A 27,039-nucleotide genomic window follows, 5' to 3' on the forward strand; every position below is an offset into this window, starting at 1 on the left:
GGACTGGCATACTGGTCCTGGGGTGCAATCTAGGCTGAGCTAGACCCAAAACCTCAGTCTAGCCAGATGCCAGCTTCTCTGCAATGGCAGCAGTGCTGCTTTGTGCCAGGGCAGTAGGGGTTTTCTTTCTGTTCCAACTGCAACCTCTCAGCTCGTTTTAAAGGAGCTTAAATGTTGGCCATTAAATATAAATATCTTCTTTTTCCTCTGGGTGAAACTGATGTTCAAAACTTCACAGTGTAAATAAGGTCTGGAGAAAATGTTTTAGGCAATGATTCTGTCAAAATAAATGGCTCTGGCCATTCCTCCCCACTTGAGACCAGAGCTTTAGGTGTGTTTCCTCTCAGAGGAGCTTTGACCTGATTGTGACATTCTCCCAAGCACATCTTCAGGCTTAAGACCCCGAGTTCTGTGGATTGTGTTGCGTGATCTTGGGCAAATCACATAGGACGATTTTTTTTAAGTGCTTTCTGTTTCTAGATGGTTTGATTCTGATTGCTCAATCCCCAAAATGCTCAGGTGGCCTCTGAGAGGAGGGGGATGCGGATACACCTCCTCCTGTGTGAACCATACAGACTTTTCTGTTCTCCAGCTCTGGCCGGAGAACTTGCCCTCAGGGAGGCAGTCACTCCTGCAGCTGTGGTTAAATCTCCCCCCTCCTCCCCTTCACCATCTCTTTCCCTCCCCTACAGGAAGGAAATCATTCCCTCTGACTTGCTGAGGAGTCAGGAGTTGCCTGCCTTGCTTGGTTCAGCCCAGTCCTCTTTTTGATTTAGTTTGTTACCATTAGTCACCAGGTTACTGCCTGCTCCAAAATCTAAAGGATGCAAATCTGTCTTGTGATTGTTGCCTCCCTTGCCTGCTAATCAGAGGAGTGGGGCTAATACCCACTGGGTCCAGAAGTTGAGGGAGTGCAGTCTTTTGTCCGGAAGAAGGACCGGCATTCTTATTTAATAACGAACACACGTTGAGCTTCTGCCAAACCTCTTTTCTCTGCGGGCCAGACAACAGTTTTACTTCACTCATCATCTGTGGGTCACGGGAAGCCTGTGCACATCGGGCAAGCAGCATATTCAGAGTCTGGATGTTGATGTCACTTTGCTTCCCTCGGGCAAAGGACGCAGCTCTCAGTCACAGCTGTTGTACTACAGCAGCCTCTGGCAGCCCAGAGGTTTGGGATGTATCAGCCCTGATGGCCCTCGGCCACACAGCAGCCGCCCAGCCTTGCCTCTCACCCGGGCTGCGGGCACCCTTTGGCTGTGCTTCTCCTGCAGAAGAGAAGGGGAAGCAGCTATGACTTGGTATGAGCACAGAACAGCTCGGAAGCACGTGGGATCATTTCCCCTTCTCCCTAAGAGCGAGCTCCCGCTGTCCAGTCTCAACTCCTGCCTGTCAAGGGGAAGCAAACTGCTGGCAGTGTCTGAGCAACAAGAAAGACAGCAGTGTGGGTTGCGACCCAGTGAGTGTATCACCAGCATCACTTGAGTCACACCCGTCTGCCTCCAGCTATTACAGCCACCCCGCTGCCAAAGAGCAACCGCGTGGCCCGACCAAAATGATCTGGCTGCTGCTGAGCACGGCGCTCCTGAGTGAGTCAGTTGTGCTGGGAGTACAAGGCAGCCCAGATCTGTCTTCCTGGAAAGCTACTTCACAGTAACCTTGTGCTTGAAACGGTTTTGTCTTTGAGGTGACTGCGGCGTTCGTTTCCATTCAGCCGCGTGAATAAACCACGCGGACAGACAGACACACGCAGGGAGGCAGAGTCCCACGGCGGGAGCTTGAAACACCGGAGCCGAGCCCGAGGGAGGGCTGGCTGCCTCCCTGGGCTTGGGAGAGCTGTCCTGCCCGAGCCTCAGTTTCTCCACCCATGCAGAAGTGAGGCCAGTGTTTTCCCCAGAAGACAAGAAGGTGTTTGTGGAGTCCTCTGAGGAAGGACGCTCTCGTGAACGCCAAGCTATTTTTATTATTGGGGTCAGGGAGGAGAACGCGCGCAAAGGTGATGGTTGCTTTTGAAACACAGGTTCCCATTAATAGTCTTTAGCACACACAGTTCTTATTATAATCTAATTTGACTGGAATTGGATTAATCTTATAATGCTATAATGTCATTTCCATGGTCTTTTTATATTTTTATTGTTACTATGCATTAATGCAATACTCTGCAAGAGCTCTGAGAAGAGGATGTGAGTTTAGTGAATCTCTGATAACATTTTTGCAGGGCATTTTTATGCTCCTCTTAGGCTCGTACGCTGTAAAGTCATGCAGTGCCTGGAAATAGCAAGAATTTACACAAAAATTCATCTTGAATTATCTTCCAGGAGGCTCCACTGGCAAAGGCAATGCATTCAGAGCCAAGAAACCAGGCTTGTCCCTGACCTGTCCCGGGAGCTCACCTGAATCATGCATTTTTTTCATCTCTGTCTCTTCATCTGAAGGCAGAAATAGTATAGGAATGTTGTGAGTCTGTGGTCTATATCCCTTGCCATCTAGAAAACCTATCTTGTATCACCAAGCTTTAATGATTCCTTTTTATTGAGTTTATCCTGTATTTCTTAATTTGCCTTTTTTCCCTTTTGCTATTATTTATTTCTCCAGTTATAAATCTTTTGAAGCATTAGACTAAATTATCTTTATCCTTTATCCATTTAAAAGATGTTGGACGTTTATTTCAAAGTAGCCCCACAGTGCTTGCTCTGAATACTCGTAGACTTGTCTGTGAGGACTTAAAATAGGAGGCTGCATGTGAAAAATATTGGGCAAGCTGAGCAATATTACACTGGATGACATTTCAACCCTCAAATCACCTAAGAGAAAAGCCAAATAGACTGGTATTTTCTATCAACTCTTATCATTACCCCTGTTCCTTTTCCAAGCCTCACTCGAAGGCAGTCTTGATGCAATTAAAGCTTAAGGGCCAAAGCGTGAGTTTCATTTTCAGTGCAAATACAGCACTAACCCTTTCTGTCCCACGTCTCTGCTGACTCTGTTCTTCGGTTCCTCCGTTCAGAGAGCACGAAAAAAGCTGCAAATTAAACCTTCCACTCTGAAAATGGCACGCTTAACATTATTAGCCTGCAGAAACAGAATTTGCTGGGTCAGTAGGAGCTGGCTATCAACGCATCTGCCACGACAGCCACGTTGGGAAGCAAGACCATATGGTAATACAGACAGCTTCTGACTTCTGCTGGGTACAGCTTCTAAGGACTTGGCATGTTTTATTAGACAGTTTGCGATTGTGCTGGTTCCTGCCCGTCTGTGGCACGGAAGGGCTGGGTTCCTGCATTTGCATCACCAACGCTTCACTGGGATCTCTGTGTAGGCAGAAGGGGCTCCTGCAAAGGGTCTTTGCAGAACGGGAGGACTAGGCAGATACCTCATTCTGCTGTTGTTGTTGCTCCTGGCCTCTTTTCTTATTTTCGTAAGCAAACAAGCTACTGGGGGAGGGGGCTGTTTGCAAACATATTTGAACATCTGCACCCTTGGGAAGCGCTATCTCATTTGTCCTTTATTTATAAACAACCTAAACCCCAGTCCCTAGTGTTGCCATATTTATGCATATTTCAGTGTTACCTGGACGCACTTCTAACGCATTTCTGCCATTGACACATTGCAGTGTTGATTGCCTGGGCAGCATCCCAAGTGCAGCAGTGCCTGCACACTGCTGGGAGGGGGGGGCTCACATCCGTCAGCCTGGCACTAATACCAGGATTCGGGTCTCCACAACAAGCGCATCGCAGCGGGACACCCACGAGTTGGTCGAAACTTAGCAAGCCCGGCTGTTAATTTTTGGTTCGCACGGGGACAAAGGGGCTCGTTTACGCCGCGTCCCAAAAGAAGCCGGGTTTCCGAAGCGCGCCACCGAGGACTCTTTCTCTCTTTTTATTTTATTTTTTTTTTCCTCTTTAAAACAAAAGAACCCGCTTTACCCCTGCAAGCTCTTTCCCCGAGTCCGAGCCGCTCTCCGGAGCCGCGCTCGGCGGCCCCGTCCCGGCCCCGCGGGGGCGCGGCGGGCGCTGCCCTCCCCGCTCGGTGGGTTGCGGGGCGGTGCGGGGCGGTGCGGGGCGGGCCGGGGGAGGGGTTTGGCGGCGGGAGGCAGTGCCGGGCACCCCGCGGCGGCGGCGGCGGCGCTGAGCGGGCGGCAGGGGCGGGCGGGCAGGTGAGGGCGGCGGGGGCGCGGCGCCCCGCTTTATTTTTGAGTAACTTTGCGGGGTGGGGTCTTTTTGTTGTTGCTCCGTGAGCTCTCCGTCTCCCCCTCCTCCCGGCTCCCCCTTTTTTTTTTTTCCCGCCCTGCCGGGGGCCGGTGGGGTTTTTTTTTTCCCCCCCCTCCCCCTTTTCCCCCCGCCCCCCCCGGGGGGGGCGGGGGGGGGGGGGGGGGGGGGGGGGGGGAGGCGCGGCGGCCGCCCCGGTGCGGGGGCGATGCCCCCGCCCGCCTTGGCGCCTCCCCGTGCCGGCCCCGCCGCCTTCCCTTTGTGCCGCCGGGCCCGGCGCGTCGCCTGCCCCGGGAGCCCCGCGGAGCCCCGCGGCGGGAGGTAAGGGCGAGCGGGCGGCCGCCGCCCCGCGCCCCGGCAGCCATGCGGACCCTGCGGCCGCAGCTCGCCTCCCTGCTCCTCCTCGGTAAGTGCCGCCCGGGGGAAAGGGTGGGACGGGACGGGATGGGGTGGGATGGGATGGGATGGGATGGACGGGGGTCGGCCGGGAGAGGCGGGACGAGAACGGGACCCCCGCGCCTCCCGGTGGGTGCTGTCGCTGGCGGGGCGTGCGGGAGGGTCACCCCTTGCGGACGCCGAGCGCGTGTCCCCAGGAGTTGTCGCTGCCCGCGCTGCTCCAGCGGTTGGAGGGAGGAATGGGGTGGGGAAAAAATTAAACATATATATAAAATATATATATATATATTTAGGTATATAACAAATCGGTCGTGGTTTCATGTCCACCTGCAGTAAGTACCCCGGTGACCATCCTCGCCGGGGCGTGGGAGCGGTGGGAGCGGAGGGGACGGGCAGCTCCTCCGCCCCTGGGCTCCGGCGTCAACTTGGGGAAGGGGAGCGACCGGCCGCGGTCTGCTCCTGCCGGGGTCAGGGGGCGTCTCGGAGGGGAGCCGTCAGGGTAGGGAGGGAGTTTATACGGGTCTGTGCTGAGCTTGCACAATGAAGGCAGAGAAAACGCCTGGGGTAAGGTAGGCTGTAGAAACAAAGTGCTCTGCTTGGCTGTCGAAGAGCGCGTTGAAATGTGGAGGGAAGGCAGTCCCTGCTGCCGTGAAATGCAGTTTGATTGCTTTGTGCTGTCTCTCAAACTCCTCCCGTAGTCCCTTCGCTCTGCCTGCGTTTCGTACCCTGCGAACCGTTAAACGTGTGGTTTTGTCCCATCGCACAAGTGCCCGGGGGATGACACTCTGCAGTTCTGTAAAGTCCTCTGGGACCCCACTGCTGGGTGAGAGAGGCTGTAGCAATGCAAGATCCCTTCCTACAAATTTGGGGAAAGCAGAATACAAGACAATTAAAATGCCTCTTACATTTTTAGTGGCAGACCATGTGCCAGGCTTAAGTACTGATGAGTTGATAGGAACATTTGGGGAAAATACTGTACGGCAACCTCATGCTGCTTTCTGCCTGTTTATGTACAGAGCAAACGGGGAGCTGTTTTGATTTGCCTTTTCATTGGTATGATTTTCTGCTGGCGTTAATGCTATGAAGGGAAGAAGCAGCAAGGCTGGCAATTTCACTGTCTTGAGAATTGTCACATACTTACCTGCTCTGCCAATTTGGGAACAAGATCTTTGCTTGAATTGCAGTCGTGCTTCCATGTCTGTAATTTGTGTGTGTGTGTGTTTGCATGCACTCTGTCTGTCTTTAGCAAAGAAAAAGAGAGAGAACTCTTTGAGATGGTTTTGGAGGAGGTTCAAACTTCCCCTAACCACTAGCTTTCCCCTTGGGTTCCCTAAATAAATAAAAAAAATAAAAAAAAGCTGTCTTCAAGCTAAGTTTACCCGGGGTGGCTTTGCTCCTCGAGTCTGTCGCAGCCCGCAAGATGGGTGGAGGCGGAGAGGGCACTCGCTCGCTGCCTTGTCTTCGCACGCTCAGTCTCTCCCGTTGAAGAACAATAACACCATTCTGGATTAGGGATTCCTAATATGGAGCGGTCTGTCGGTCGGTCGGTCTGTTGCCTGCGCCCCGAAGCACGCCCAGCCGCTGCGGCGGCGGAGCAGCAGAGGGCATCCATCCATCGTCTTGCCCAAGGCTCCCCGAGGCGGTACAGAAGTGGGAACCCACCAGCCCGTGTTGGTGCTCACACGGCGCCGGGCCCGCTGCCAAGGCTGCCCCGACCCCCCCCCACACACACACACCCCCCTCCCTGCTTGCAGGAACAGGCTTTCTGGGTTTGACCTGAAACTGGCTCTAACCTGCCTTTGCCCTCCCCACCCCCCCGGGAGGGGATGAGCTGCTGAGGTGTCATCTGTTGCTGGGGAGGATCGGCTGCTTTCCACTGGTCCCAAATCCCACGGATGTAGCTGGTTCGTAAAAACACTGTGCTGGCCTCCCTGTGCTACGAGTGAGGCTGTTTTCAGCAGTAGGAAGCGTGCCACGTGTGCGCTTGGAGTTAGTTTTCTTCTGGTGTTTTTCACCTGGACTTCTTTTAGCCGGTTGATCTGCGTTTGCCCAGCTGCTGATTTTGATAAAACTGGGGATGAGCGGCCGTGCCTCAAAGCCTCGAGTCCCGCAGAAGTGCTTTAGGTTGCTCTTTGTAAAACTAAGACATCATTTGGCTTCGTGGAGAAGTGGCTGGAGTAAAAATCCCTGTTTGGTAACGTAAATATGTGACTGGGTAGAAAAGGACTGTTGCTTTCCAGCTAGAATATAGGGATAACATACTGTGGGTTGAATATGCAGAAAAAGAAATGCAACTCATTTCTTTCTTTCTCCTTTTGCAAACTCATTAAAATCACTGAAGGAGGAATTGTGGTTATGGAAAGAGGTGGTGGATGGTTTAAAATAATATTTCAAGCATTAACTACCTACCAGAATCCAAGTAACTGTGAAGCCAGGGTTTGAAAACCCACATCTGGCATGTGGGTGTAACATTTGTAGATCTCTGCTGGTTTTTTTTCCCCTTCTTGCTGCAGTGTTTGTTACAGGGTTCTTTAAACAAGTGGCACTTCATCACAGCAAGTACAAAATGGGAAAATAGAGCAAGTGCTGTAAATAATCCTCATGCAGCGATGAGACCATTAATACTTGTGCCAGCCAGTGCTAATCCTGTGTGTAGTTGCAAGATTTACCTCCTTTTTTTTACAGGGATGCAAAGTCTGATACTCCTCATATTTATAGTGTAATATATAGGAAACACAATAGGCTTCTGGGGAATGCTGAATTCATTCATGTCAGTGACTGGTTTATGAATAGTTCTGCTTTTGAGTCTCTTGCAGTCTCCAGAATACCACCTGTGAATGCAATTTACGGCTCTTTGTGTTCAAACACTGCATATGTATATATGTACATAGACTCATTACCCTCTTCCTCTCTCTATTCATGCATAGTAATTGGTGATTTATTTGCGATTCCTAGAGGGGAGCAGAGCATGCGTAAGGTCTCGGAAGCTGCAGCTCACTTGTAAGTGGCACGTTGGAGTGAAATAACGATGCAGAGGTGACTCTTGGAGAGAGAAGGGATGGTCTTAGAGGTCTGACTCCCGGAGGGGGACGGGGTGCTGGCTGGAGAGCAGCAGTGAGCAGTTGGCTGCCGCTCAGGTGTTCCGCTCCCGCGCCCTCCTGCTCCTCTGCTGCCTGCCCATGCACAGAGGCCGAGGAGGCTGACACCCAGGTCTAGATGCAATAGAGCTGGAGGGTGCTTGGCTGGAGGGGAACAGGCGGAGAAAACAGCATCGTGGGTGTTTGCACACACGGGGTTTTGGGGGTTGTTTTTGTTTACACAGCTAGCGGCCCAGGAACGTTGCTGGCGCCTCATCTGCTCCTCGATGCATTGTTAGCAGCAGTGGCCAAGATCGTGCTTTCTCCATCTGCGTCTGCCCAAAGTCCTCCGCCGCAAGCTTCGTTTTTCAGGCCAGCTCTGCTGCCCTCCTGCCCGTGTTTGCTGCCTCTGGATCGCTGTGGTGTGCGGTGCCCAACCCGGACTGATCCCGAGTGTGCAGCCGTGGGCTGTGGCTCTGCTTCTTTTGGGGAATGAGGGCTGGCTGTTGCCTCATTTCTGTGTGTGATTCATCTGGCTCTCTGGGTTTCCCAAGTGCGGTGGGAGGCTGCTGTGGCCATCGGTGCTGGGCTGGCAGGCTCTGCTCCTGCGCATCCCCACATGTAATTCTTCACAGGGAGACTCCCTCCCCGCAGTCTTTGGCCAGACTGCCTGACATCCGGAGGCTCCTGCAAATCCTGTTTATTTACACAGGAGGTTTTGGTTTATGCGAATTGTTGTCTTTTAGTTGACCTTCCGTCAAGTTAGATGTCTTTATTAAAGCAGTTTTTATTGTAAATCGAATGTGTACTTAGAACACTTTTACCAGACCCATTATATAAAGTGAAAGGCAGAATGAACAGCCCTGCAGACCACAGGAAAGAGGGTGGGAGAGAGAGGGTCACAGGGAGAACATCTCTTCAGTGTTGGAAGGCCTGTGGAGTTTTTTTGACCAGCAAATTGCCTTTTTTGAAAAAAAAAAATAAAATTCTTTTAAAGCTTTTGTTTTAGTCTCTCTTGACTTCTTTCTTACCCCTACAAAATCAGTGATGGGTTCAGCCATTGGCTTAAAGGTTATACAGTCTAGTATGAAGCCAGAAGTTTTTTCATTGGTTTATCTTAGATGAATCAGAGTGCTATGACCTGAAAAAAGTGCTTCTTGCTGTCTGATAGTTAGCAGTCTGCAGACCCTGCCCAGAAACTTAAAGCACCAGGAAAATTGCCTGAAAGGAGGGGAAAGATTTTCAAGCACAATAGGGTTTTCTTCTTGTTGCTAGTGTTCCTCAGCTCGTGATTTGACTTGTCTACTGATATCAAGGACGTTTAGGCCCTCCAGCCAGTGTCTGAAAAACTGCAGTGTTGCGATTTGCCTCTGGCTTTGAAGTTCCTAAATGCTCTTTAATGATAACCTGCTAAATTGGTTTTGACTCCATTTTTATGTTGGCATCTCTTTCCCAGTCGTACAAAAATCTTCTTAAAGAATAGTCCTCTGTGTTAGAATGTTAGGAGACGTTTAGCATGTGTTTCTTATCAGCTGTGGAAGGGCTAAAATGGAGTCTATCCTCACAAAGTGGGGTTTGACACATTGCAAGGCAAAGAAATTGGGTCTGCAGCTGCCTTTGGTGGGTCTAGGATGTTTGTGTGCATATATATGTTATTTCCAGCTCTAACCTGTTGCTCACCCTGTCTCCATCACTGTACTAAGAACGTTTCAAATGATACAAGTTAATGAGCTTTTTCTTGTTAGGTTTAATTAGCAAATGACAATGAGACAAGAGGAAATCTTGTCTTTCTAGCTGCTTCTACAGTCACATTTCAGTAAGTAATTGAACACTAGCACAAAAGCAGACCGTCTCAGCTAAGTAATGGGAAGCTTTTCTTGAGAAGGGGAAATGCTTGGACACTCGGGACTCGAATCACTGCTGCACAGTACTTGCACAAATGCCAAAAAGCAGGGCTGCTCCTGAAAGGAGGTGTGCCAGCCTGGTTCCTGCCCAGAGTGGCAGGGAAGGGAGGGTGCAGGCCAGGTTCTCACATGAGGACCAGTTGGAGGGATTTGCTTGATCTCAGAGCTAACTTGGCAAACCCAGTAAATGCATAAAGGGACTGGAGGGGTGTGCCTGCTGTGAAAGTAGGTCCATTTTTCGTGTGGTCTTGCAGATGGTTATGGGAGCCTCAGGGTGCTGGGCAGGCAGGTGGCTGGAGGGCATAGTGAATTCCTCTGGCTGGGTTGCCCCAGTTTGCTGGGGGGTGTGTGCTCCATGCCCCAGGGCCTCGGTACTGGGTCCAGAATGTGCCACCAGTTGCTCAGCCCTGCCAAGGGGGTGAGGTGAGTCCAGTGTTTGACCCCAGCCACTCTCTCAACTGTTACCAGTCCCTGACAGAGGCTGCTGCTGTGTCCTGCTTAGTGTTTAATCTGTAGTTTCAGGCTGAAGCCACTGCTTGTACCCTCCTATGCTAGCTTCTTTCTGATTTTACTCTGCTGTTGGTGGTTCCTTGGTGTTTCCAGGTCCGTTTCCAGCTCTTGTTGGGTGATGGTCCACAGGGAAGGAGGGAAGAGCTGGTGCACTGTCAAGTGGAGGAGTGGAGAAAAGATTACAGACACACAGAATGGTTTGGGTTGGATGGGACCTTAAAGATCATCTAGTTCCAACACCCCCTGCCATGGGCAGGGATGCCACCCACTAGACCAGGCTGCTCAGACCCCCATCCAACCTGACCTTGAACACTTCCAAGGACAAGGCATCCATAACTTCTCTGGGCAACCTGTTCCAGTGCCTCACCACCCTGTGAGTAGAGAATTTCCTCCTAAGATCTAATCTAAAACTCCCCTTTTTTGGTTTAAAACTGTTCCCTCTTGTCCTATCACTGTCTGGCTGTGTATAAAGTTGGTTTCCATTTTTTTTTTTTATAAGCCCCCGTGGAGTACTGAAGGGCTGCAGTGAGGTCTCCCTGGAGCCTTCTCTGCTCCGAAAGATGAGCCAAGGGAAAGCAGTGGGAGAAGGAGGAAGGTGGAGAACCTGAATGATCAGAAAGCGGAGAACAGGCTCTAGAGGATGGGTCCTGCTAAATGCTGGGCCTTACACCATGTCCATAGCTTTCACAGCATCAAAGACTCCCAAGTAGGACAGAAACAGAGATAGTGGGGATCTGTCCCTATTTGTTGTCTTGTTCCTGAGCATTGTACTTACCAGTCCTCTCCGCTGATTTCTTTCCTACCAAGATACTGATTCTATCTGGGACTTGCAAAATCAGCTAGTGCTTCTGTCTCTTCTGGTCTTGACAGACTTAAGACTTTACCAGTCAGGAAGGGATGAGGCTCCTGCTGAAGGAGATCCCTGTGCAGTTCCCAGTGACATTGTTGATTGACTCCATCGGGATCCAGAGCATATTCTGCAGGGCAGCACATGGGGCAGCTGCACAGCCATTAGCACCATCAAGCATGACACTCGTGCCAGTTGTTTGGTTTGATGTTCTGGATATTGTTTCTCTGTCCCTTGCAAAACAGCTCATCAGGGTCTGACGGGATTAGAGGTAATTTCTGATGGTTGTTGTGGCACTGCTAAGTTTTGTTGTTTTTTTCTTTTAACTAGTGGTATGAGTCTGGAATTGGTGTAATTTGCCTAGTGTTACCTACTCTGCTCACAAAAGCTGATAGTTTTGCTTCCAGGCAAATATCTTCCCCTCTGGAGTAGTGATTACAGGGGGAATAGCAGGGAATGGTGATGCATCTGGGGTTTTGGATTTTTTTTTCTGTTTTTTTACTTCCTTGGTGATTGTTCCCCACCCCCATTGCATCCCTGTTCTGTTTGCCTGAGGCCCACTGTCACCTTTAATGGCTTTTGGGCTTTGTATGGAAGTTGATAAGCTTGTCAAAGGGAGATGGGAGCGTGGGGTGAGGTAGATACGTTTTTCAGCAGACTCTGTAGAGCTGAATATCTCTTCTGTGTTTGAGAGGAGCCCAGCACTGACCCAGGCTGCTGTGTGAAATGGATGGTTTCTGAAGCCTTTAGAGAAACGGAGGGTTGAAGATGAGATATGAAGCCCCAAAATAGCAAAAAGGTTTTAGTTTGCTTCTTTGGGAAGAAAGGGCTCTGATCTCTCATGACAGCAAGGTTATCGAGATTTGGCTGCTTAGATAAACTGAGATTTTGTCTCCTTGGATTAATCATTCTGTCTCCATTCAGCGTCACTGTCATCAACACAGGAGTCTGCCCAGGTTCCTCCAAATCTCTCTGAAAGGGAAGCTGGACCTTAAGTATAAGGCAAGAGGGGAAGGCAGTTGTTTGTTGCCAGAAGTCATCCAGAAGCTCGATACTCTGCAAAATCATACTGCTGGAATCTGGCACTTATTAACTCAAGTTACCCAGTACCTAGGATCTAGCCAAAGGGCTCTGGCTGGCTGCCAAGCTGAAATTACCAACCTGGGTGTCAGGCCTTGTTGGTTCCTTTTTGATAGCTTGAAATAGGAGCTTCCCAAGAAGTGTGTGCGCCAGCCTTTCTTAAAGACATGTTTCTTCTTACAGCTTTGTGAAGCTTTCGAGGTAATTATAGTACTTACTGATATTTATTCCCTTCTAAGCAGTTATCTGAATGCGTTTATCTCTTTCGAAGTACTCTGCCCCCTCTCACCGTGTTGTTTCATCCCATCTCCCTGACTCAGGGCTTTCTACTCCCTCCCCTCTCATACAGTCCTTGGTCCTCAGCTTCCTCCACCTCCTGAATATGCTGTGGAGCACTGCTTTCCTCTCCCGGAGGTTCCCGTACCCATCTGTCTAATCCCATTGCAGAGGAGGGATGTTTGCTCCCTCTTGCAGGGCGTGATTGTTTAACCGCCCTGCCCGGTGCTAAGGCACTTTTGCCATGGAGGACGTGGATACCAAGAGGAACTGGGCTGGCATTGTGCCATCCCTCAGCTTTCTGCAGACTGCTTGTGGCCTGCAGACAATATCTTAAGAGCTCCTGCTGAAGGGTTTGACCTTTGTGCCTGCAGTGTTATCCGGCGCCTGCAGCAGGAGTCACAGCATGCAAATTCCAGTGCTTTCTTCTGACTTGTGATATAATTGTGGGCAAGTCACTCTGTCTCTGTTCTCAGCTCCTTGAAGTAGAGAGAGTGGCTTAAAAGGTGTCATGGGATTTTTTTTTTTTGTGAGGAAATATGCAGTGCTAGGGCTGAGGTCTTGCTTGCTGTTTTAAGCAAACAGGCTGCTTTTTTCTTACACATGGAAGAAAATGTAGGATGGAAGAGATTGTTGTGCCCTGATTGATTTCACTCCTGGTGTTAGGAAAAGAAGGAAAATTGATTTTTTTTTTTTTTTACTTTGAGCTCTGTGGTGTTACTTACCCGCACAAGCTCTCTTGCTTATCCTGTGTGAATGGGACCAGGCTGTCCTTGCCACCCCGTTAGGCTCATGGGGCACGGCCCACGTGAGTGTAATTTGGAGCTGCTGTGATTCATTCCAGCCCTCAGTGTTACAGCAGCACAGTTAATCTATGGGTCACTGGCATGTAAGGAGCTGTTACGTCTAATCAGTCCCATGCCATGAGCTAGTTGGCAGTTAAATCTAATCTAGAGTGTGTAGCTGCCAAATGCTTGAAGTCACCAAGCACTTACTCCTTTCTGCTGTAAATAAGGCTGACCTGAACAGGATCAGCTTCAGGTGCTTGTGAGTAGGGATCAGAGTTCGGCCTCAGATACGTGTACTGCACAGGGGCAGAGGTTGTCTGGAGTCTGAAGGGCTACAAGAAGGGTGTAAATCTACCTCCTCATCTTCATAAGTAGATACCAAAACACCTTTTTCTCATTTCACATCTCTTTTACTCCCGCCTCCTTCCCCTTGCCTAGAAGTGAGGAGAGGTGTGTTTGAAGGTGATCTCTCAGGTATTGCTGTCGTCATTAGAGCATAGAGAGACCCTGTCTTGATTCTTGCGTGTGTTTTAAGTCTTGCCTGAGATGCCTGGGTTTTATTTTTCCTTTCCTAGTTTCTGCTGCCCTTACGCCTCATCCACTCCTCTTGAATTTTCCAGTTGTGCCTGCAGGATCCCTCTGCAGATGCATGTTAACCCCTTTCCCCTACAGAGTGAGAGCTCTCCCATGATGTGCTTGGAGGTACACCTCCCTCTGCTGCTGAGGGTGGGAGAGGTGAGGCTAAAAACTTCCACTGTAACTGTCTCTGCCTTTGTGGGGCAAGACCTGGGAGATCATCCCATTTACCTTTTAAATGGAATAATTTTTCAAAATTAAATGGTGAATACTGCCAGTTGCTATGCACGTGGGGGTGCCCTAGGTTTGCTTTAGCTTAGGTGCTCTCAGGGAGCTTGGCAGGGGACCTTCACTGCCCCGTGACCACCAAATGAAGGAAGGACAGCACTTCCTGCAGTGGTTATTTGGATTTGTTCCTGGCCCTGGTGCTTGGGTTGATTTGATTTTTTTTTTTTTCTTTTTTTCCTTTGGTTTTTTTTCAGCCTTTGCAGGGCAGCAAATATGTGATGGGAAAGAGATTTGTTTCCTTCTGGAACAGGGGGGAGAGCTGTCTGAGGCTTCCCTGAGCTGTGTGGGGTGGTGTAGGACAGGCAAGAGGCTGAGCTTGGAGAGGTTTGTTACCTCTTCTTGGAAGCCTGCCCATGTTAAGCTTGTACCACCCTTCTTCTGGCTCTCCATTGGATCACAAAACTGTGTCCGTCCCCCTGGGGGTTTTTTGGCTGGCTTGTTTTGGGGGAGGATGTAGGAATGGGAGGGGAGAGCGTGAGGAAAGATTTGCTGTGTGTCAGATGCCTAATAGCTGCTCCAGCAGATCCAGTGGGATACCTTACTAAAAGCATCCTAATGATCTCAGTGTAATGGGCTTGAGCCTTGGAAACCTGTTTGCTGGGAAGGGGAGCCCAGGGCTTTGTGCTGGGCTCCTGGAGGAGGAGGACTGGGTTCCTGGCAGGGGACGGGTCAGGCAGCAGGAGCTGCCTCAGATTCAGTTATGTTGGAAAAGACCTCTGAGATCATTGAGTCCAACTTTGACCGAACACCGCCTTGCCAACGAGACCGTGGCACTCAGTGCCACTTCCAGTGGCACCTGAACGCCTTCAGGGGCGGTGACTCCACCACCTCCCTGGGCAGCCCATTCCATTGTTTAATCACCCTGTTTAGGGTGCCAGCAGGTACCCATCCCTCTGTGAGGAGAAGCTGGAGGGCAGCCATACGCGGGGCTTTGGCATAGCGGAGGAATGACTTGGGAGGCTTGGCCAAGCACCAACTACTGCTGTTACCTCAGAGATGTAGATTACCAGTGAATGCAGTTTGTTTGCATGCCAGCTGAGTCCCTGAAGAGATGTAATCTGAGGAAAGGGTAATTTTCCTTATAGAGGAACGTGGGTGTTGGTCAAAGAGGGAGCATGGAGCATGGCCAGCAGCTTGGCTGCTGGCAGCACATGTGGGAGGGAGAGGTGCTGGGGGATGTGGTTCCCACCCTGGATACAGGAGCAGTACCCAGCTCTGCTGCTCTCCTTCTTCTAACCACTGCAGTTCATGAAGTGCCAACATGTAGCCTCCTCTTCTGGCACAGCTGGTGGCCTAGAAAAGAGGTGGGCCATTTCTTACCTGCAAAAATGATGGAAGGGTCAGGTGAGAAGGGAGGGTTCATCAGTCCTGGAAGATACCAGTGGAGCCATGAAGACCCCTGAGATAGGTGAGGGTGGTGGGGAAGGGATAGAGATGAGCGTGGGAGGCAGCAGGAATTCAGTTTTCCAGTGGATGGACAGATGTAAAAGAAATGCATGTACATGATCCTGAAAGTGCCGCGGTAGAGATTCTCCGTGGTTACTGGGGTGATCAGCATCGTTTCCCAAGTCATCCTCTGTATGTGGATGCGAATCTTGAGTGTGGGTAGGGTGAAGTGAGGCTTCTGGGGAAGTATGCTAGCGGGAGGCCAAAAATAAATTATCAAAAGAAAGAATTGAGAAATTAACAAAGCTAAACGGATGTGTGCAGCTCTAAGAAAAGGGTGTCGTATTTGAAAGCATATTTTTGAAAATCCATTTGCTTAGTCATCTTACTGATAAGTTAGCTATTTTTGCCTTCTTTGCTCTGATGACACTTTGCTGTCTATATAATGGGTTTAGCATCTGCATTCTTTTCTAGCATACAGGGAAAATATATCTGCTAATTTTGAGTTGGCTTTGTAGAATTGCTTTACCTCTTGGCTGTGAAATAAGTAAGATACTGCTCTTAAAACTATTTTAAAGGAGAATAGCTGTAATTATTTCCCTTCTAAGCCATCTTTTTAACCCATCTCACATGTCTGCAATCAAATTTGAATAAAGAATATATTTGCTGTTTCAAGTGTAATAAGGACTGTGCCCTCAACTCCCCCAGACATAAAAGTCGTGATGTTTGGGCTCAGCACAGTGATCTACTGGGGAATGAATGCAAGATCAAGGGCATTTGCAGCTTTTTATTTCTTTGTGTTTGCAGGGACTGTGGCATTGCTAGCAGGTTGCTCACAAATGGTGTCTTAGATTACCTCTCTTGCAGGCAGCAAGATTTGCATCTTGCCATTCCTATTTGATCTGCAAGTGGTGATGAGAGCTGTATACTTGAATTCAGATTTTCTGAGTAGCAGTCTGCAGTCATTAGGGCAGCACTTAGACCCCAGAGGCTTTTTCCATGTTTTCATCCTGTTGCAGTAACTGTGTCTCTTGTTATCTTGTTCCTGAATATTTTCTCTGGTAAGAGGAGACTGTTTGTTGCAGCTGTTAAACCTCAAATGTCTTGAATCTCCCTTAGGGAAGAAAGGGAAGAGTTCCTGAGGTTTCTGCGTAAGTAGACTGTGGAAACACCTACATGTCTTTCCCAAGTATACAGCCAGGAGGGATTATTGGTGCTGTCCTAGTCAGCTGATGGATTCTGAGTGGTTCAGCTTGTGATTCCTCCCTTTTACTGGCTTGGTGTGTTGAAGGGGTTTAGTAAGGAAACTGGGTCTTTTTGTTTGGGTTTTTTTTTGGCATGCAATGGTACTGGATGGCTCTGGTTGATTTTGTCAGAACAGCATAGCTAGGAAGTGTCAGAGGAAATTATGGGTGTTTGTTCGGTTTCCTGGCTGGATATACCGTGGGGGTTTTAGAGAAATGTGCATTGAATAAACATTGGGTGAATCTCCTAGGAGTAGCACCGCCTGGGAGCGGGTGTTGGGAGCTGTGCTTATCTTCATGGCAGGATTTAAAAAAAAAAAAACAAACCGTTTGTATGAGAAGAGTTTTGCGCCCTGTGTTTGGTTCCCATCGGTTCAGTGATTTGTAATGTTCCTCCGTCTGTTCCCTTTAGAGCCAGCTGGCCAACCTTAGGAGAGGATTATCTGAGTAAAATTCTGCAAAGCTTATACTGCCGTCAGAATTCCTTCTTTCACCCTCTTCCACAGTGCCAGAGGCCAGGCTGGGCCCAGTGTGATCCATTGCCATGCTTAATGTGTTGGGGTCAATCCCTGGGCTCTCCAGAGCCCCTTGGGAAATGGGTTGTGCCCCATTCATGCCCCTTCACTGGGTGGCAGTGGGTGAGAGGGCCTAGCCCTGGCAGAGCCAGCGAGGACAGAGCCTGCCAGAAAGGGAGGGAGCTCTGTCCCAGGCGGCGACAACTTGGCACCTTACGCGGAGTGACCTGGCCTGAGATGGGAGTCTGAGACAGTGTGTGCCATGGTCCCCTCACCCCTGCTGCCCCGGGGGGTCAGCCTCCCTCCTCGTGGCAGACCCAGCGGATGCTGTGGTTGCAGGAAGCCCCAGCAGGAGCAAGTGCCAAGTTCCCCAGGGCACGGGGAGCATCTCCTCAGCCAGGGACAGACGTGGCTTGGGCATGGGGGATGGCTTTTGTGTGCTTTGGGGCATTGCCTCGGAGCAGCCAAGCACCTGTGGTGCCCATGCCTTGCCTTACGAGCTTGTGCTGGGCCTTTAATTCTGCCTCCGTGTCAGGAGGTGGCATTTCACAGCTGCTGCAGGCAGGTGCTCACAGAGCTGTGCTCGTGGGTGCTTAGAAACAACCAGTGTCAACCCTCACCACTTGCAGCCCACTGCACTGAGCTGAGGAGGAGGAAAGGCCTCAGCGGCTCCTTTGGACGTGATGTTCCAGCTTCCTGGTCCTACATCCCTCTCCCTCCCTTCTCCCTGTCTTTGTGCTGGTCTCCTCTGGCTCTGTCAGTCCCCGACAGATCTGGAGCGTGTGTGGCATTTTGGTGTGGCTGCTGTATCTGTTAAACTTGGATCAGTCGGTCGCTGTTAAGGCTTATAATCAGTGTAAAAATCTCTGGGGTGCAGCTATTTACAGAAAAAGAAAAAAACACACCACCCTTCCAGTCTTGCATCAAACAAGAGTTTTATTCTCATTAATTGAATTCCTCTAGAGTCTGATAACTTGGGCATGTTGGAATCAGATAAATAAAACCCTCCCTCCCTGGTAGCTATGTAAGCCTTTCCTTAACTCCCTGATCAGAGGGGACTAGGCTCTGCTAAGTAAGTAGCTGAAGATGAAAACTTCTGTATACATCTGCTCATCAGGGAGTGTAGGCAGGAGGATGCTCAGTGTGGTGTATCAGCAGAGGAAGGATTTACCTCATCCCCACCTCTCCTTTTCTCAGCTGAGGAGGAAAGATTTTTTGTTTAGTGACAAATGCTGTTTAGTCACCCTCAGACGCAGTCTTGTCTACAAACTGAGACTCTGCTTTCTTCCAGACCTTCAGATAAACTCGCAGACCTACAAAGTGGCAAGTCTGCTCTTGCTGAAGTCAGGGTGTATCACCTTTGGAGCATCTCTTGGGCTGTGCTGCCCCATCTCATCACATGGATGCCGAGATGTGCTGCTCTGGGAGGCAGGAGAGCATTTGGACTTGTACCCGAGGTGTGGTGTTGCTGAGCTGCTTCTGTAATCCTGAAAAAATCCAACTTGCAGCTTTTTCCAGACTCCATACATCAAGTGAGACTTGTAGTCGTGTCCCTTTCTCCATCACATCTCTTGTGTGTAGCTCTTGTCTCAGTGCCGAAGACTGGAGCCCCTTTTGTTCAGCAGATGCTCTGGGTTAGTCCAGGGTCATTCCTCCCTGTGCCTAGATGTCTCATACTATCACAAGGAACCTGGCTTGCCAGCCAGGCTTTTGTGTGTCTTGGTTTTCAGCCAGCACCACTCTTCCCCTTCAGGATCTTTCTGCTTTCCTCCTCCCCTGGTGTGACCTTTCTTGTACACCCTGGACTTCGATTTCGCCCCACCCTTCTTCTTTTGCCGATATTTCTGCCCCATAGCTGTTCACACCACAGACACAGTGGCATCTGCCCCCATCCCTGGGGCACTTTGTACGTCCTCTCTCCCATCTCCTGGCCCCACCATCTGCTGCTTCTCTGCTCCTGCTGTCCTCCAGTGGCATGGAGCCGGCATGAGTCCTCTGACCATGCTGACCTCCCTGTCTCAGATGGAAGGAGTGCGGCTCCTTCCCTCTGCCTCGTCCCTCATAAACACTGTAACTTCTGCTTTACTGAATACTACTAGTTATACTTCCCCCCCAAGCCTGGGTAGCCCCTTGTCCACTTTCGAGTTTACTCCTCAAACCATAGCAACTTTACAAAGAGAACTGGCGTATAAATTAAGGGCCTGCCTTTACCAGTGTGTTTGCTCAGTCCAGCTTCTTTCTCCACCCTTTTTACAAAGGTAGAATTTCTAACCTTTTTGCTTGTCTTAAGGGTCCCAGGTCATTTTCCCTCGTCTCTGTCATTTGTTTTGCTACTCGTATCCTCTCTCCCTCAATGCAAAGCTGCTTTATCCCCTCCTCCTCAGCAGCTGCTCTGTCCTCCACAAGCCCCATGGGATTCTCTGTCTGGAGCTTTTGCCTCCCAGCTTTCTGCCAATTTAGTCTGTCTCTGTGATTTACTTTGCAAGGGTGTTCTTAATAGCCCCCACTGCTCTACATCTCAGTCGTGATCCAGCATTACCTTCCTCGACTTGGCAATTGCCCATGTGATAACCAGTTCTGGTCTCTTTCTGGAATGATTTCCTTCGAGTTGTGTTGTCTTTGCCACCTTCTGCCTCTCTGACAGAGGTTTTCGTATGTTCTCATGAGTATACCCTGCCCAGCTTCAGGGTTTGGGGTTTTTGAGGCTATAAGGGGCCTATTCTATGGTGTTATCCACCTCTTCCTGCAGTCCCTCCCTCTTGGTAATTTTATCCACTCATAAAAGTTGGACTGCCCTCTCTCTGCTGATACAACAAGGTGGTATTTCTGTTCAAATCAAAATCTTAACCTCTGTTTCTGGTGCTTAGCTATATGCATGTGCATGCCCCTGGGTCTTTCTGCTTAGGAAGTGTAAGCTGCAGCATTTCCTATCCATCTCTGCCTCTGAAATTCTTTCAGGTTTTTTTGTTGTCTGACGGTTCCCGTGAACTCTCAAATTAGTTCCTCCTCCTCTGCTGTGCCAAATGCAATATGCTTGTCTTCCCTTTTAAAGCCCTTCTTACCCTTGTTCTACCTTGTCTTTTTTAGTGCTTCTTCCCTCTGTGTGGTTTTTGATTCCCAGCCTCTGCCTCTCCTTGTGTTTCCTGAGGCTGGGTTCTCAGAGAAAGACGACTTATCTGATGGTGCTGCCTCTGCTGCCCCTTTCTGGATAACCTGGAAGCCCTTTGGCCAATTTTAGTCAAATTTGACAGGCGTAGAGAGCTTGAAAATAAACGAGTTCCTGCAAGTCTTGTGAACCATAAGTAGCTGAGTCACGGGGTCAGCAGGGGACTGAGGGGGACCCTTTTCTTCAAGGGCTTTAGCAGTGCCTCCAAATGACTGTGCCAGCTGTAGGAGAAGCTCCAGCTGAAGCTTGCGGTCAAATCATTAGTCTCAGAGACAGCCTCCCCTCCTGAAGGCGTAGGAAGCCGGGCTTCATTAAGTCTCCTGCTCTTATGGGTGTTTGCTAAAAGTGGTGGCTTGGAGCCCTTTTATTTTTCCTCTGTGTGATTGGGAGTAACCTGCAGCACTGCTTCACCTGCTGCCTTGCCACAAGGCTTGTTAGAGACCTGCCATCAGGGTCTCCCAGCAGAGAGGGACCTTGGCACTTCCTCACAAGCTGCCTTGCTCTCACCTCTTCCCTGGCCTCTCCTGACCCATTTTTTGCCTGTCTGAAGGTGCTGTTTCATAGTACAGCTGAGCTAGTGAAATATTCCAGCTGCTAATGAAAAGGGTTGTTTGCCCCCATCTCCCAAAGGAAAAAAAAAGTGTTCCTGCTGTCTTAGAGAAAACAAATAACTCTTTCCTTGGGTCATTCTTTTTTCAGCTCGTAGGAGGGTCAGGCATGGGGAGGGGAGTGGGTGTGTTGCTAGCAATAAAGTGAGTGGGAAAACAGGACAGCTTTTTTTCCCAAGGCAGCTGGTACCTAGATTAGCTTAACTGCACTGTGAAACCACATTTTTAAACGGAATCTCCTGGGACTGAAAGTGTTTTTGCCACTGTTTTCTCTTTAGGGGATCTGGCACAGCAAGGCTGCTCTGAGTAGGTGTTTTGTGGCTAAAGTAACTCATGGCCTGTAGCAGCAGTGAATGCAGTCCTGTTGGAGTGACCTTCACAGGAGGGTTGGGATTGGGAGGGACCTCTGGAGGCCATCTGGTCCAAGCACCCTGCTCAAGGACTACTTAGAGCAGGTTGCTCAGGATCATGGCTTTTGAATACCTCCAGGGATGGAGATTCCACACCCTCTTTGGGCAACCTGTGCCAGTGTGCAGTCACCCCTCACAATTGTGGGTTGTTTTTTGTTTGTTTGGTGTAAAAAGTGTTCTCCTGTGCTTTCCAGCTGGTCAGTTCCCCCCTGTGCATGGACTTGTTCCTCCTCAGGGAGGAGAATCACATCTGATTGTCCTTCTTATTCATTGGTAGCAGTATTGTGTTATGAATGTGCTTAGAGGGAATGATTGTACCTTTCTCCCATCCAGACTGGAAGCAACAGTAACGTAAATGCCTCTGCATCCTTTTTCTTCCCTTTTTTTTTTTTTCTTTCCTTTTCCAAATACTGGAAAGCACCTGTCCTCCCATTTGAAATGAGAGCCTTGGTAATTTGGTGACAACTGCTGGTAGTCTCTGTAGCATGTCAGACTAATAAATTACAGTGTAAGGAGACGAGGAGTTCTAACATCTTAATTAGTAGTAAGAGGCAGCTGAAGAATCTTCCCGGATCTGTGTCTGTCTTTCAGGGGATGCTGTCTGACTGAATCACAAAGGTTTTGAGAGGCAGCATCTTACTGCTGCTTAGTGAGCAGGGAAGAAAACAGAAAATTTTGTGGGAAGGAAATGGAAATTGTCTGCTTTTGTACGGCTGTGCTTCGTATTCTCGTGATCCTTTGTGGTGGGGTGGGAAAATTTTATTTTGGAGAAATGCATGCTTTTAGCCAATGTGCTTGACCTTAGGGATAAGTCAATTCGCTGTTTACCTGAAAGCTCCTTCTGCTGAAGAAGAAGTACGAGATGGCAGCTTTACCTTGCAAATTGAATGTTCTCTCATGCTAATGGCCATGGCTGAGGGGCGCAAATGTTTCTTCAGCACAGCCAGAAGGAAGCGTGAGAGATTGCTCTTGGCTGCATTCGTTTCTGGGTATTACACTTCATAACTTCTTGCAGTGCCATTCCTGCAGAACCGTGTGCTCCAAAGGAGGACAGGAGCAAGTGCAGACCCATCCCTAAAGACAGAACTGGAGTGCTGGAGGAATGCTGTGCTTGGAAGGCAGGGGGAGGGATGTGCAGCAGGGCAGTTTGTCATCAGCTCTTCCAACCTGTCAATATTTAATAGATCATTGTTAAGTTTCTCTCTGTAGAAGGCAATCGATTTGGGGTTAAGCAATTAATAAATGGCTGCCTGAGGTTGCTGATTTGGAGGTTGAAAAGGAGATGCTCTGGCCCTGCCCAGAAGAACAAGTATGCAAGTAAAGGTCTCAGAGACAATAAGGGTACTGAACTCCTAAATGTCATCCATACCAAAGTAAGGGAAAATCTCTGGAGTCACTCAGAGCAAGGGGGTGGGACAGAAGCCAAATGAGCATCTTCTGGGAGTATGGAAAATGGGCCAAAACACTGGAGGGAGTTTCACTTTGGAGATGAAGGAAGGCACTTGTGTGTCTGCCCTTCCTCCCTCTGTTTCAAATGATGAGAGCAAGCGGCTTTGTTTTTCTTTAGGAAAAATAAATTTGAGGGAAGGGAAGGAACCAGGCTCTCCGTGGATCAGAAGTAGATCTCTTCATGAAAGAGAGGGAATTCCTTTGATGAGAGTCTGGGTAGTAAATGCTGTTTCCTTTTGGCAAGGGTAATGTGAAGGTGAGATTTATGACTCTGCACTCTTTTCTCCTGGGAGAGTATTTTAAGCATCTGGGATGTTATGAGCTGAATTACAGCAATAATAGGGACATTCTGTTGTTTAATATTGGGAGGGATTGCAGAGCATGCAGGAAAACGAAAAAAGAAGTGACATTAAAACGTTATTGACTGTGAAACAAAATGAAGTTTCTTATTGTCCGAGAGTGAGTGATCGCACAGGGAATAATGTTTGACAGTTCTTAGAGTGACCCTGGATGTTGAACATGTAGGACTTGAAGACTAAAGAAGGATAATAAAAAGAAATACAGGGGCTGCAGGGCATAATGAACTATGTCAGAAATTTCCTGCCTAGCTTTGTTGCTCGAACAATTCCATTTCACCTCTTTCTCTTGATAGGCTGGGAACGCGTACCAGCTAAAAGTTCAGCCCTCTGAAATGTGTGTTGATGCTCCATAGCTTTGGTACTAGCATGGCAATTCTGAATCTTTCAGAGATGTGGGAGCAGTGTTAGGGACACCAAGGTAAATGGTGTGTCCTTACATGTGTTATAAGAGCTAAAAGAACAGAAGAAAAAAAAAAACAAACACATGTAGGAATCTTAGGAGACTTCACTTTTCGTGCAGGTCTACACTAAATCTTACAGTGAGTACCCATGGTTACAGCTTCAAAGCTCAGGCTGGGGAGGCAATAATGAAACCATCACTGCTTTTCATTGGAAAATATAAAAGTAGGCATTGCCTTGGGCATTCCAGCAGACCGCTGTAAATGCTGCTGTGTATTGTAGTGCTTAACCAGACCTGGAACCAGCCGTAGTGATATAAGTCACTGGGGCATGTATTCAGTGGGCTGTAAGCAAGAATAAACTCCTGAGGATAAGACACGAGGAGCAGTGCAAGTTAGAAGTACTGCGTGGGCAATCCAACACTTCCTGCCTGCATATTCCCAATATAAAGTATAATCTGCCAGGGAGCTTCTGCTTGTGTACTTTTCCCATAATGATCGGGGTAACGGTGGTATAGTATGTGAAGAACATGCTGATCTGAGTTGGAAAAGGGCTGCAAAACTTCTGTTCTGACCTGGGAGGAAGAGAAATAGTTGACTAAATAGATTCATGGGATGGGCTCTATGTTAAGTACAGAAAAGAGCCTGTAGTGCTATTGGTGCTCTCTGCCCTTCTATGAGGTTAATCAAAAGCTGGTCTTGCCATTGGTGAATACAAGAATTGCAGATTATTAGGGACTTTTTTTTTGTTTCTTCTCAGGATCTTTGCAGGAAAACAGTAAAACTGTAATAAACAGTGAGTGTGTTGCACAAAGATATTTGAGCCCCCAACAATCATTTCCCATTATGGATCTGAACCAGCAGGGCAGCCAGCTCAGTCTCTCCCTGGTACATCAGCATGTGTTGTTATTCACCTTCTATGTCAGGTACACTTTGTTCCACCAGCTGCTTCAAAGTCCATGTGAAGTAAGGAGGGTGAGCACCATGAGCTCCAGAGCTTGAGGACCTGTGTGCCCAACCATCCTCCTTCCTTTTGTTAATACAAAATTAAAGGGTATTGTGTTTTTTTTTCTGACCACAGGAGTGGCCGGCTGGCTTCTGGAGGCTTAACTCTGTGACTTTTCAAAGTAAAGCTGTACTAGATTAAAGCGTAGTTTCAGACTTCAGTGCAGCAAAGTAACTTAAATCTACTTTGTGATGGGATGATCGAGAAGGATAGAACTGTAAGAGCAGGGAGATCTCGTGTCGTGCATCCCCTGGGGCAGGTTCTGCCTTTGTTGTCCTTGAAAAAAGTAAATGTCTATCAGAGGAGGAAAGTAAATGTCAGAGGAAGCTGTAGTGTGAGAGACCTCAGTCTCACAAGGCAGCCTCTCTGGTGCCTCACTTTCCTTGCTCCTGGGAATTTGAACGTGTAGCTACCTCCCATGACCAACCTGAATCTTGTCTTCTCAGTGTCCAGCGTAGATAATGAATTATTCCTTCATCCTTTCAGCATTTTTAGAAGTTTAAAGGTTGTAGTAATACAGATGATCTGTGTGACTCAAGAATGTGCCGTTCTAAGGTGGTGTTAAAACCAGGATATTTTAACATGCCTAATTGTAGACACGGAGAAGGAGCAGTTAGGGGAATGTGACGTCCATATAGTATGTGGTTTGCTTAAAAAAGTGGGGGGGAAAAAATCACAAGGGTAGATCACATTTCACACTGTAGAATACCAGTGCCACGCTGGGGAAAGTCAGGAAGTCTTCTGTCAATAAAAGGACCAGATCTGAGAAGAACCAAAGGATGTAACATGGCTCTGATCTTGGCGAGGGGGTTGGATGTCTGACTGGATGCATAATAATAGCAGAGGTACAAGACCTCTTTTACAGTCAGAACTTGGGAAGCTTGGCAGAGGCCACAACAATCTATGGTGATTAAAAGAAATGTCACCTCTCTCACATTTATTGAAAACATTTTTCTTAAAAGGCAGTAAACATCTGCTGTGGAAGTGAGCTGCTGTGAGACAGAGCAGCGAGCAGAGGTGAGTGGAAGCGGTTGTGTTGGAAGAACAAAGAGCTTCATTGGCAGCTCCTGTCTCGTTTGCCCATGCTTTGATATTTCCCCACTGATTGTGGTATTTCCATACCAATTATTGTATAAATTGACCCTGGCTGACCTCTCCACTTAGCCACCCTTAGTTGGCTTAGCAGTGGGAGGAATTAGAATGAGGAATGAGTTGCTTTTAAGAGTTGGTTCAGGAAGGATGGTCCACGTGCTGGGAGTGGTGGGATGGTGGCAGGAGTGGAGGAGGATAGGGGATCAGGCACCCTTGGCTGCATGATTTAAACATCAAAGCAAAAGGGTGGAGGATAGGGACGGAGTTGTTCTGCAGGTGGCTCCAGCCAGGCTTTCAGTACACTGAACTCAGTGGGCATGACAAAAAAGTATACCAAGCAAAATACTAGATTTTCCCAGAATGAGGCTTTACAGAAATAGGGGGAGGGCTCCCACATGTTTTCTTCTGATAGCTTTGGTTTTTTTCCATCTGGCAGCAGGTTGCAGTGTCCCTGCTGTGACTCATTTATGCAAAAATTAAACTCGAACCTAATTTTTATTTGTGCACCTTAAGAGGAGACTTCACAGAATAGCAGGTGTGTGTTGCTAGAAGATTGTCTCTGTTCTGGTGTTGTCTGTTGGGACAGAGTCTCCCTCAGAGATTATATTAGTCTTCAACCCATGAAAAAAAGGTGATGGGTGCTTGGGGGAAATGTTCTCAGTGGCTGGACAATTGTGAGTTTGGAAGAGCCTTCTTGAAACGAGTTAGTGTTTTGTGGGTATCAGCCCCACTGTGAAGTCCAGAGAAAAAGCAGGGACTAAGTAATGGGATCAGGGACTAAGTAATGGGATGGCTTTGGCAAGAGCCAACTGCATCCTCCCTGGGTGACAGAAAGGAGAGAAGAAGAGCGGTCCTCTGGGAGGCCTCATGCGTGAGGGAGACTGAAAAATTAATCTGAATTAAGATGGAATATGAGCTTGGAGCGCGTTAATTATCCGCGAGTGATTCACTGGGAGCAAAGGCCTGCGCAGGGCTGGATGCTCCTGTTTTGGGGTGGGGGGGTGGAAGCACTGAGGAGGAGTGAGTCAAGAGGAGCCCTGCATGCTGGGCTGGGGGTAACCGAGTGTGCCCCGTCACTCTGTGAGGGCAGCCAGCACAGGGGCTGCTGCAGCTCGGAGGCAGGAGGGCAGCAGTTGCCGCAGCCCGTGGTGCACTTGGCCATGGCACCTGCTCTGGGGCTCTGCGTGCCCAGAGCATCTCTCAAGCTCAAGGAGATAGGACTGCTCTTTAGCACTTGAGTCTGAATTGTCTTCATTACTGGGGGACTTTCTGCCAGGTCCTGTGGTCTGCTGCAGATGCTGGTTTGTCGTAGCCAAACAGGATTTATGCACGCTCCCCTTCCCTTCCCTGAGTACGGGCACAAGCTCCTGTGTCAGGGCTGAGAGTGTGTGGAGGGAGCCAGTTCAGTTGGCCGTGCTCAGAGCAGAGATAGCCACGCTTCTAGAGAAAAAGCTGG

The 27,039-nt window shown here is 48.9% G+C and overlaps 1 protein-coding gene across 3 annotated transcripts in view; it reads left to right on the forward strand.

Moving 5' to 3' along the window:
* Nucleotides 1-4,437: 4,437 nt before the first annotated feature.
* Nucleotides 4,438-27,039, forward strand: part of IGSF3 (immunoglobulin superfamily member 3) — a 94,898-nt gene continuing 72,296 nt past the window's right edge. Inside the window, exon 1 of one of the 3 annotated variants that reach the window (XM_027663538.1) lies at nt 4,438-4,614. In XM_027663538.1, coding sequence (XP_027519339.1) covers nt 4,572-4,614 — 43 coding nt within the window. In that variant the 5' untranslated portion in view covers nt 4,438-4,571. Of the gene's footprint in view, nt 4,615-12,112; nt 12,224-27,039 lie in introns of those variants that run through there. The other 2 variants (XM_027663539.1, XM_027663537.1) reach the window with 2 other exon arrangements.

This window comes from Corapipo altera, unplaced genomic scaffold (genome assembly GCF_003945725.1).
Source record: "Corapipo altera isolate COAL_440 unplaced genomic scaffold, ASM394572v1 165, whole genome shotgun sequence".
Lineage (NCBI taxonomy): Eukaryota > Metazoa > Chordata > Aves > Passeriformes > Pipridae > Corapipo > Corapipo altera.